Here is a 12,835-nt window from a genome sequence, read left to right as displayed (position 1 = left end):
TATGTGAAACAGAAGCAAATGTTTTATAGGTATTTTATCAAACACCACCTAAGCAACATAAAAACCAAGAAAAACTAAGAAAAAAAGGGTATTTGTTTCATGTACATACCTTGCCACCAGCTACACTTTGTTTAAGTCATTTTATCAAACACTTGGTGAGCAACATCAATGGCAAAGTAACCGACTCACCAAACTAGTTCGAATCGAGTTGGATTCGATCCGAGTCGAGTTGAGCTGGAGCCTACTCGAACTCAACTCGAACTCATTTTCGAGCTCAAAAAATCAGCTCAACTCAGCTTGAACTCAACTTTGAACCGAGTCGAATCGAACTTTTTTGAGTCGAGTCAAGCGAGCTAACCGAGCTAACTTGGTTCGTGTACTGCCCTAATTATACAAAACTTACCTTCAGTGTAGACCATCTACCTTGCGAAGCCCACTGTTGATGTGGGCTATCCATAATGCAAGGTTCACCTTGGATGTGGGTTGTCCATCTGCAGGGTTCACCTTTAATGTGGACCATCCATCATGTGGGGACCTTTAATGCGAATCGTCCTCATGTGGGGGCCATCTTGATATGGGTCATCCATCATCTAAGCATGCAATCAATGTTATTGTCCATAATGTGGGGCGACCTTCAATATCTACTGCCATGAGGCCTACCTTGATGTGGACCATCCATCATGTTGGGCCCGCCATCAATGTTATTGTCCATCATGTTGGGCCCACCTTTAATATCCACCACCCATCTTGTAGAGCCTACATTTGATGCGGACCATCCATCATGTGGCCCCCACCTTTGACGTAGACTGTCCATCATGATAGGGCCTGCCTTGGATGTAGGCCACTCATCATTAGGGGCTTACCTTTGATGTGGATCATCCATTATGTGGGGCCCACCTTGATGTGGGTCATCCATCACGTGGACTCACCATCAGTGTTAATTTTTCCTCATGTGGAGCCTGTCTTTAATGTCTACTGCCAATCATGTAGAGTCCACCGTTGATGTGGATCATCCATTAAGTGGGTCCCTCCTTTGATGTGGGTCATCTATCATGCAAGGCCACCTTTGATATAGATTGTCTATTATGTGAAGAGATTAGGGAGAGTAGAAAGTAAAAAGTTAAAAAATTAGAATTTTTTGCTGATTATTATAAATAAGATGAAGGTGTTAAGTTTTTCTTTTAAAGGATTTTTACTAAACTAACTTTTTTTAAAAAAAGTAAACTTTTTGTTAGTTTTTTTTTTTAAAGTACTTGTAACGTAGGGCTATACACGAGCCAAGCTAGCTCGAAAAGCTCGCTTGGCTTGGCTCAATCTAGCTTGACTGGACTCGACTCGAACGATAATTCAAGGCAAGCCAAGCTTTATATGACTTTGCTTGTTTTGAAAACCAGCCAAGTTCAAATATAGTGGAGTTTGACTCAACTTGAACCCAGCTTGGCTCGACTCGAATATATATTATTATATATTATATTATATTTAAAATTTTAAAATTTTAAAGCATAAGCCTTAACCTACCCATCCGTCCCTTTCTTACTCTTTCCCTTCCTTACCTAACCCGTCGCGCTCAAGCTCCCCTCTCTCTCTCTCTCTCTCCCCCCACTCAGCCACTCGCCCGAGCTTGACTTAGTGTCTGCCCAACTTGTCTCAGCCGTACAACCTACACTCATCCGAGCTCTCTCTCTCTCTCTCTCTCTCTCTCTCTCTCTCTCTCTCTCTCTCTGCACCAACAACAAGGTACCCTCTATGGCTCTATCTAATATTATTAATTAAATATTTGATTTGTGGGTTGGGTCAGTTGGGTCGAGTTGCTGGGTTGAGTCAGGTGCGGGTTGGCACTTGGGTCAGGTTGGGAGCAAGCTCGACTCGACTCGAGGTAAGCTCACCTCAACTCGATCCACTAGCTCACCTCGAGCTTGATTCGAAAGTTTTAGCAAAGAAGCCAAGCTTCAATGGTAAGCTCGAGGCTGAGCTTGAGCTTGAGAAGAGCACAGACGAGCCAAGCCAAGCTTGGCCAACCTCGACTCGACTCGACTTGACTTGATCGGCTCTATGTACAACCCTATTATAAGGTGGATCCAAACAGGCAAAAAAAAAAAAAAAACTTCTTACGGGTGTTTCTAAACAGTCTCATGGAAGGAGTCAAATGCATTATTTGGTTGTTTGCAAATAAAAGTCCTAATAAGATCATGGATTGTTTTTCCCTCTTCCAAGGAGATTTGGAAGAAGAGTAATGCGAGGGTGATTCCTGCTATTGTATGGACACGCATCATCCTTATTATATTGGCACACGTCCTTTGTAGGACTCACACCATTGAGTCTTTCCTAGACCTAGGACCCAAGCAATAGTTGGATTGGATGTCACATATACTAATGTACATCATCGGGGCCCCACAAAGATTTATAATACATATATCCTTCATTGATTGTTTTTTTAACACACGCCCTACGTGAGGGCTTGAACCCATGACCTTAGTGTTGAAATGCACTCTATCTACCGCCCATCGGTTGGATGCTGTCTGTCTGCATTGATAATACCATAAGAGGTATGACTTGGACTGTCCATCATGTGTAACCCCACCTTTGATTGCACATTCCCGTTAAGGAACCACTTCTGAAACATTCTATCAATGGGTTGGAAAATGGATGGTCTCTCTGGGATCTTCCTTCAATTACCTCTCTCTCTCTCAAAATACACTTTGATTGGATAACTCTAACCATGCAATAAATGGTAGAAAAATGGATGGTTCATAATGATTCTATTAGAGAAGTGGCAATTTCTAATTTGAATCATACATCATGCATAACTCATCTTCGAATGTCCATCCTCTCAGACATTAATATGATCGGATGATCATCACAACTCTTTTATTATTGGGTCAAAAAATGAATAGTCATGTTGATTATAATAAAAAAAGATATGATAATTAATGTGGAGCGTCCTAACTATATGACCAAGCAAAGGAAAATAGATGGTCCAAATTGATTATGATAGAAAAGAATGTGGTCCATCATTCTTCCCAATGCCATGTTTTATGTGTGCCACCATTAATTTTCAAGCACATATGTCAAATGTGTACATGTACACATGTCAATATGAAACCACTGTATTAAGTTTCTCAACAATACATCCTTCATCCATTAAGGGTTTGACAAACAAGGAAAAGAACAATCAATCCATCACGACATCATATCCACAACTATTAGTTTGGACAACATACCTATGGATAACATATGGTGACATATCTTGACCTGAGTCCAGACAATCCTAAATAGTCCAAGTAGTGTATGAAAATATTGAAAGGGAAATTATTCTAGAGTGTACCTTAGTCTAATAACATCTCTCCATCATATGAACAACTCTCGTAAGCTTGAATGGGTTATAATGTGGACAATATATGTAATAAAAATTTTATTCAAATTAATACTTATCGCTAAAGCTTTATTATCCTCAACTAATTTAGCCGGCTCTCTTAAAGTGATTTCAAATCATCATCATCATAACTAAGCTTTATTTGATTAATTGAGGTTGGCTCTCAAAAGGTTATTCCAATTCGAATACAATTTGTAAATGAACAAGAATGAAAGAAAAATTAATATGGTTTTCCTAATTATCATTATATAATGAGTATTTATCATTTATTGTTGGTCTATGTCTTATTAAGCGGTCTTTTGTAAAATCTTTACCATGTAAAGTATTACACAAAAGAGATTTATTTTTTTACATTTTTTTTTTTTTAAAAGAAGGAATCTTGCAAATAAATGTCTAAGGTTGTGGTCCAATTTGTAATATGATTTATTTTTATTTTTTTTCCTCTTAGCTGAAAATCAGCCTTTTGAAGGAGAAAGAGTCCAATGAATTTAGTTTCTAACAATTTATATCATTTTTATTATAGGTTCTATAGGGGTATGTTAGCATACACCTAGCCACACGCAACATCCATACCCAGGCGGTGGGCTTGGACAATTTGGATCATAATGATAAGCAATTAATGGGTCATTTCAAAGTAGTTGTATATACAATAAGAGGATGTCATGTACCATGCTCTATTATTAAAGAGGTTGGAAGCCTTTGGAACTTCTCTTGCCATTAAGGGCATGTTTGCCCATCCCACGCGCATGTTTGCTTTCACACGGGAACCGCATTTCAAACCTATCCCCTGGGATCGGTCATCGTGTACGGTTGGATATGGACGAGATATCCCATCCCACCTCCTCCTCTCCTCGAGCCCAACAACAAATCCCGCGGGATTTCGCCCTGCCGTCTACAGATGGATTTACGCAAGTATGGAGAGAGGAAACGACGTCGCACCTGCTTCATCCCTTCCCACCATCAGGACCGTACCAGCAGAGATGATCAATCGATGGTATGGCGTCGGTCAGTGACATCCATCAGCGGCTATTTAGCCATGGATATGGCATGTCGAGCTCCCATCATCGGCCTACGCAGAGAAGGTAAGCTCCGGTCTCTGGCTGTGAACCGTCGTTCTTGCGTCAGGTACGCTCTTTCTTGCCCTGATTTTCCCCCAATTTGTCTCCTGCTTTAGGAATTGGCCGTTGCGGGCGGTTTCGGTTTGGATCTACACTACAATCGGATGCCGTCCCTGTTCACGAACACCAAATTAATCTCTTTCAACTTCCAAGTAGTCAAGTACTCAAAATCCATTCTACTTTCTTATGCTTTGCAACAAGGTACGACAGTATGATCTGTACCTATGCATGCACCCATGATTAACGTCTCTTTTGGCTAAGAGCAGGAGATGGATTGGAAAAGGATTTCTGAATGAAATCCTTCATACTCGGACCTAACACAGAACGATAACGTCAGTTGGTCGTTCATGACATGGTCAGTGGGTGTTGGAGAGTTACAACTTGTTGCATGACGCCGATTGAGTAGCCAAAAAAGAAGAAAAAATACTGGAATAGCTTTGTGTTTTGTTATTCTTTATATATTACTTGAGTACACTTATTGTCTGTTACTGTTGGCACCCCGTTATCAGCACCGAACAATTTGGTGTTCGTGAATGGCAAAGGATATCCGTTGGAACTTCAACTTGATATATGTTCCATATATTTGTTTCTATTTATTTGTTCTTCTATTTTTTCTTACTATGGTGAAAATGAAATGATGGTTGTTCCCTTTTACCATCACCATTTATCTATACCGACTGGTTGAAATCGATCTGAGCAAGGTTTTCTTATTTTCATGGCTTAGCATTTTCATGGCTTAGCATTTCCAATTTGATTGCGGGTGTCCTACATCTCAGTATAACAATCCCCAGTTGTACAGTGAGGATGTGCTGTCTTTTTTCAAGTAGCTGAGAACACTGACTTCGATAGCAGTTTCCCATGTGAGGGATGCACTGTCAGGCAGTGGATAAATTATGAAATATGGAATCACTATTTCAGATTCACATTTCATTTATCTTTCAATTGATTTGTGAATTGTTTGATCCCGTGTAGTAGTAGTGAACGTTGCATGATATGGATGGTTACGGTTTTACTCCTCACTACTTTCTACCTTTCAAATCCAAGAAATCCTTAAATATAAAATAATTTGCTGAAATTTTGTACCTGAATTTCACATATCTAGAATTTTAGAAACATCGTTTGCAGGTACACCTGTAATGTCTTCGTTAGGCTGTTGTACTCTGTGTATGTTGACTGTTTCTGTGATCTCCCTTTACGGATTGCGTAGTACTTGAAATTTCTTTTTCTGGGTGTTGATTGGCTTAAGAAAATCTGTCGAACGGTTAATGTTTTGCAATGTGGATGGTCATGTATATTACTCTTAACCATCCACATGCATCCACATGATGAACACTCGCTACTTCATTACCTAGCATCACCAGGGTGTTTTCATCTTTGCTTTATTGTATCTGTTTTGGCAACATGGTGTGACCCAGAATTTTTTCCAGAATGTGACTATTTTATCAAATTATGAAAGGAGTTTCTTTCTGTTGTTCTTAGAAATGTTGAAATTTTGAAAAAAAAATATCTTTCTTCCTCTTTTCTTCATTTTCATGTCAGTGGGTGAAGAAGTTCTCATACCTGATATCTATGATCAGCACAAGTTACATATTTGATGCATGGATTAAGATTGGGAGCCGGTTTTAGGACCTGGCTTATACTTTGAAAATGTTATGAACATTTATTGTACCTCATTACTATGATCACTTATTGTACATGATTGCCTAGTGTGCAATCAGTGCATATTTCTGGATGGCTCAGGGCTTTTAGCTGTGATAATATGGAATACTCAATCTTTGTTCATCTCTGTTGCCTACTATTTTGAATTGATACGATTTTGGTATACCTTTCTTCAGTCCATGTTGGTACCACATGTTCCGTTGTGTTTTTGTATTGTTATTGGAATCAAAAGCATGTGGAATCATAAAGAAGATGGCTGGATATGGACCTTTGTTGGCTGAATATGGACCTTCATGAACATGAGAATAGGCTTGAGATAGCTTGAGATGCTCAATGGGAGAGAAGAAGCCAGGTCACCAACTCATGTTAAAATAGATTCGTTTATAAAGCCGAAAAGAATAAAAACATTAAGAAAATTAAAATCTGCATGTCCATCTAGGACAGTTTCAATAGAAGATGCACAGAAGAAGCAGGTGCCAATCAAAATAATTCTAAACTAGAGTATCATATTTCACGTTTTGGTTTGCCTATAAAAGCCACCCAAGCCATAAAAAGACAGTCTCAATATAGATTTAGAAGCATTTGTCCTCCAAAGTAGGAACCATTCCGTAGACCACACATTCACACGTTGCTCTTAGTAGGATTTTTGTATTTCAGGCATATAGCTCATAATGTTTTATTTTGAATATTGTGAAATAACTGTATATGCATATCTACAAATACTCCCAACGATTGGGTTACTTTTTCATACGAAATAGTTTTAAGAATTCCCCGCTGCTGCACCATTAATTCAAAACTAGTGCTGCACCAAATTGAACATCGAAAGAAGAAATGGCTGCAGGATATGCATTTCTTGTAAATGGACATCTCTTTGTATAGAACCAAAACAATGATTCAGCTGGCCATAGGTAAAAAACTTGCAGCGCACTCCCTATGTCTGTGTCACAACTATAAAACGAGATCTGTTTCAGGTTAGATAATTTCACGGCATGAGTTGAAAAATTATGCAGATTCAACTCATTTGGTGGATGCTCTTGCTTGACAATCAGTTCAATTGTCATGGTCAACTGGTTTAAGCACTAAATACGTTTCCTCTTTCATGCTTGGGTTTTTCAGATTACAGGAGGCATTCCCCTATAGCGACATTGCGTCCATATAGCTGCAACTGACAGTTTTGATATGTTCTATCACAACCCAATTGTTGTGGATACTGCTAGTTTGAACATGTGCATGGCAATATGTGATATTCATGTGCATACATCTCTAAAATTGCTTACAGTTTTTGAAATTCACCGGCATACCACCATTGGGTTTTCAAAAACAGAGTACATGATTTGGTGGTGCTCTTTGAAGGCTCGGTCGGGAGCTTACAGTTGCCATGCACATGACCATCTTATAATTCCTTGCATAAACATCATAATTTAATGATTCTTGTTGTTATAGGTCGATGTTTTCTTCTTTTTAAAACTTGTTTTGGATATAGCGTGTAGGAAGAGAGTTCTATTTACATCATTGAGTGAGACTTTAAGAGGGTTTCCATCATGGATCTCTTTAAATATTCAAACAGGTATTGCCAGAAGGCTGTTGGACACATTGAGCACACTTTTCAGCTATAAATGGCAAATGGGATGGTCAGTGCAGAACAATTCAGTTATTATTCCGCATGGAACGTGTTTATCAACTCGATTTTTGAAACACTTTAATTGAGAGATTGACGATTTTGTAAAATCCTCAATTTCCACCTATATACGTATGTGGTTGACAAGTGATGGATGATGAAGATGAGAAAGAGATGGCTGATTCCATTGTCATTCTTGCAACAGCTGCATGTGTAGTAGCTGTTGGGGAATACTGTCGACACTATATGTTTAAAGAACCGACTCGGATAGGGGATGATGCGCGTGCCAGATTTATTAATTCAATTATTCGGAGTAATGATAGGGATTGCATTACCCAACTTAGGATGAAGCAGGACGCATTTTTCCATCTATGTGAAGTAGTGCGTGATAAGACGACCCTATGCGATACACGTAACGTTAGTTTGGAGGAACAACTTGTGTACTTCTTGCATACAGTTGGCCACAACGTCCGAAATCGTGTGATAGGACAGATTTTGTCGATCTGGTGAAACTATAAGTCGTCACTTTCATCGAGTTTTAGATGCGATTGTTTCCCTGTACCCTGAATATGTTAAGTAGGCAGGCGCACAAACGCCGATTGAGATTCACGAAAATACACGTTGGTCCAGTTATTTTCAGGTATCATTTTAAACCAACTGATCATTTATTAATCTACATGTAAATAAAGATATAATATGATACTAATCCTATAGGCTCGAGACCTCTGCCACTATAGGATTGCGTGGGTGCAATCGATGGGACACATATTCCGGCACACATAGCAGCATCAGAACATGCAAGCTTTTATAACCGAAAGGGTATCTTGTCACAGAATGTACTTGCTGCTTGTTCCTTTGATATGTCAATATTGTATGTGTTAGCCGGATGGGAAGGTTCAACGCTGGATGCGCGGGTCCTACACAATGCCCTGACGCGATCAGACGATCCACTTATTGTGCCCCACAGTAAATAATATTCAGTATCATTTAAATATTGATTGGTGCGTATAATTTGTCCCAATGCAAGACTGAAAGAATCATTCCTATTATTGTGTAGGAAAGTACTTCGTCGTAGACACAGGTTACGCTCATTCACCAGGGTTCATAGCTCCTTATCGTAAAGTTCGATACCATCTGCAGGAATATCGTAGTGGGAGATCACCCATGAATGTGAAAGAATTGTTTAACTATCGACATGCACAATTACGAAATGCAATTGAGCGCTGTTTCGGTGTGATGAAGGGAAGATTTTCAATTTTAAAGACGGATATGCAATACCCCTTTAACACACAGGTTAAAATTGTCGTTGCTTGTTGTGTGCTACATAATTTCATACGGAGTGAAGATGGATCAGACCAAGACTTGCGTGACATAGGTGTACCAGTGGGTGATGACGAGGCTATACCTACCTCAAATGAGGTATCCACAATTGATGAAAGGCAATGGCTAGTCCAAGTCACTCAACAAGCGAAGGATGACTGGATCAGAACTCGTGACAGGATCGCGGAGCGCATGTGAAAAGACGCTCAAAACAATAGTAGGATTCGATAATCCTACTTGGTTATTGTGATAATCATGGCATACTGCATAACTAAAGTAATAGATGCTTAACGATTTTTGTACAACTACGAAGTAGGATTTTTTGCACTTTGTACACCGAAGCTTACAAATTTTGCTACATACATCAACAACTGTTTATTCCTGTACATTTTCCTTCATTCGGCTAAACCTTATAATTAACACATACTGTATTCCGCATTATTCTCTTTGTGTAACTGCCTTCCCATCTGCACATAGGTGATATGTCGGCCAATTTGAGTGGATCTACTCCTACTCCAACGCAATCGCTGTTGCATAGCCCGGTTCTACCGATACGTACCTCACCACGTGAGAAGTCCGTAATATTTCTGGCAGAGCCATCCTATCGCGCTACGAAGATCAAATGGACTGGAACTATGGATCAAGTTTTGTTTGACACCTTGATTGAGCAAATTGCGCTAGGTAGAAAGGGAGATAATGGCTTCAAACGAGAAGCATATCAAGTGGCCGCCGACGCGGTCCATAGACGTACATAGATACTTCTTACCTGGAAAAATGTTCAAAATAGATTGAGGTATCACAAGAGGGAGTACGGTGATATAAAGGACATGCTGGTTGTGAGCGGTTTCGGTTGGGACAGTGAGCACATGGTGGTGACGGCCCCGGACGAGGTTTGGGAGGAATATTTAAAGGTAACCTATATTGTTGTTTTGGTTGTATACAAATTTTAATTTCAACTGACATTTACTGATATTCAAAATTATTATGTGTATAGTGTCATCCGCGAGCTGAGAGGTTGCGCAGCAAGCGAATTGAGCGGATGGATGATTTATCGGTGATTGTCGGGTCAGACCAGGCGACGGGCAGATATGCACAAGGAAGTTGGAACATTGTGGCATCCACGTCTCGTGTTTATAGAGACCTGAATGATTCGTGGAGAGAGTTGGACGATGATACAGATGCTACCGTGGACCTATCTGAGGAAAACCTCGATGAATCACCTGACATATTTGGCCGATCAACTGACAGTCAGACAAGGGAAAATAGGTCGTTTCAGGACAGACCCACTCGTAGAACCGATTCTGATAGTAGTCATGGTGGAAGTGCAACAACAAAAAGGATGCGACCTGCTTGACCATGTGATGTCGTAGGCTTATCTCTCACGAGTGTCGCAGAGGCAATGCGTAACTTCTCTGTTGGAAAGGATGTCAACCGAACATGATGTGTTTTAGACATACTGGAAGAGGTTTAGGGGCTAACCAATGCTGAATTTATTGAGGTTGGTAAGCTCTTGAATAAAGACGAGAAGCTTACCTCCTTTTTGTTGCCCTACGGCCGAATCGTCGCGTTGATTGGCTTAAGAAAACTCTGGGCGATTTGAAGGGTAAGGACGGTGGTGGTTCTGTTTGATGGTTGCTGATCTTTGGGGTTTAAAAACTTTGAACGTTGGGTACCGTTCATATGGAAATTCAGGTGGAGAATAGTTGGCAGAAGAAACTCTTTTATTTTGGATGGTTTAAGTTATTTTTGGTTTTTTTTTTTGGGGCATGTAATAACTTACACATATCTTCTTTATATTGCTTATAATTTTGGATTCCACATATCTTCAAGGGCCACTGGTATGCACTGGCCTTGGACCCAGGATGGCTCGTTCTACTTGATATGTAATTATTTAATCTAACTCTTGGGTATTTGCTTTTGTTGTATAACTAGACCACACACATCGTAAGAAGAGAAGGTATGCTCCCATATTTTCGTCTACAAATGGTTTTAATAGATTGTATACTTTTCATTGCAACGTGGATGTCACCGCTTTATCTCTGTGTATACATGTACAAACATATGAGTTTTAATTTCTTGCTATTCATTGCGATACTGGACCTCTTTTTGCAGATGGCGAAGGAAAAATACTATATTGTCCTGGTTGGCCGTCAACCAGGTATTTATCTTACATGGGATGATGCGCGAGTCGAGGTTGAGGGATATAGTGGGAGCCGCCATCGAGCGTTTAAGAATTGGAGAGATGCAACGGCATACTGGGATAGTTTTTTCAGTCTGGCAACTGCACCGCCGACACATGGATGTGGCGCTCGCTCGAGAGAAGTGGGAAGATCAGTGGACACAGTTGATGTCCATCATTCGGCTATGCTGTCTATCCACCGGACATCCCGGGCCACTATGTTGAGGCCCACGTCTACTGATGATCTCCCCCCTTCAGCTGCAGACAGATTATTGAAACTCTTGATTGGAGTAATAGTTGTTTTTTTCGAATTGTATATTATGATTAAATTATAAATTCTTGGGTATGTTTTGTGTGACACTAATACTTTGAATAGTTCTTTAAATTTGGATGATTTCATGAGATGGTATAGTCATAGTAGGTCATACATTATTACCTGATGTTAGAACGCCCCAAGTGGATTTGATTCCGTAAACATCCACACATGTAAAAATCCACATGTATGCATAAAGGGAATCAGAGCATGTTGTGTATGGCTAAGATGAAGACCGGGTTGCAACAAAACAGAATTCTGGTGCATTATGGCGTGACCCAGAAGACGAAAATGAGATGTCATGTAAACCAGTGTACGCACACAACAAGGTGCGGGTCATATACTGCGTTTAACCCCATCAACATCGTTGTGGATGGTTTGGATGATACAAAACCCCATATGGAGGGTTCGGATGACATAGGAGGCTGTTGTGGGTCCCACAGAGAACCGGCCACTAGTAGCAGACGGTTTGGATTGGGTATGGTACGCAATGCAATTTGGGTCAGCGCATCGTTCCTAGTCAGCGCTTGCATTCTCCAATCCCGTACGGTAAAACTCGAAGCTCCAAACGTGCTTCCCATGGGATCAGTTGGATTCAAATCCAATCCCATGTTAATCCAAACACTATCTCTGACGTGATCCCAAGATGGCAGTTGCAATCCAAACAGGCAGATCTTTTGGTATTGGGATATGAAAATCCCAATGGATGCCCGACCATCCACTGACTCTGCCATCATTACCTTAAAACCGATCCATTACCTCCTAATCCCATGGGATCGGTCTGGCCAAACACGCCCTAAGAAGTGTGGAGAGTGAAGGGAACTAATGTTTCCCATTATTGGTGGGATATGGGTGTGAGAAAAAAGCCTCCTTCCCATTGTGACATTACTTTCCCTCATTTCATTATCTATTATTATTATTCATAATTTTCCTCAAAAGCATTTATTTCTAATTCTATCCTTCTTCTTTTTCTCTTTTTTTTTTTAGTCCTCTCTCACATCTATATCAACAACCACACTTCAACTATATTCATCTTATGAGCATGTTCTTTCATCACCCAATATGTACATGTGCTATGTAGGGTGCTTGAAATTAGATAGTTTCACATGAGGCACATTTGGAATATGTCAAGCATGTGCATAGATAAAGTGCTCCTTATGTATACGAACTACTGACATGTCAAAGTCAAGTAGTTACAACCTTTCAAATAGAAACAACTTATTCATAAGTCATATCTTAAATTACTTGTCCATAA

At 40.0% G+C, this 12,835-nt stretch overlaps 1 protein-coding gene across 1 annotated transcript; it reads left to right on the top strand.

Moving 5' to 3' along the window:
* Positions 1–9,417: 9,417 nt before the first annotated feature.
* On the top strand, positions 9,418–10,592 carry LOC131230910 (uncharacterized protein At2g29880-like). Its single transcript, XM_058226932.1, has 2 exons — positions 9,418–9,999; positions 10,083–10,592. The coding sequence occupies exons 1-2, from the start codon at positions 9,916–9,918 to the stop codon at positions 10,440–10,442; spliced, it is 444 nt and encodes a 147-aa protein (XP_058082915.1). The 5' UTR covers positions 9,418–9,915; the 3' UTR covers positions 10,443–10,592.
* Positions 10,593–12,835: the final 2,243 nt, after the last annotated feature.

This window comes from Magnolia sinica, chromosome 17, assembly GCF_029962835.1.
Source record: "Magnolia sinica isolate HGM2019 chromosome 17, MsV1, whole genome shotgun sequence".
In the NCBI taxonomy this organism is placed as follows: domain Eukaryota; kingdom Viridiplantae; phylum Streptophyta; class Magnoliopsida; order Magnoliales; family Magnoliaceae; genus Magnolia; species Magnolia sinica.
The sequence above is the reverse complement of the archived record's forward strand: the minus strand, read 5'-3'. Positions and strand labels throughout refer to the sequence as shown.

Coding starts and splice junctions, on each gene's coding strand:
- LOC131230910 (XM_058226932.1), top strand. CDS start 9,916: ATGCTGGTTGTGAGCGGTTTCGGTTGGGACAGTGAGCACATGGTGGTG. Junction 10,000..10,082: donor TTTGGGAGGAATATTTAAAG/GTAACCTATATT, acceptor TTATGTGTATAG/TGTCATCCGCGAGCTGAGAG.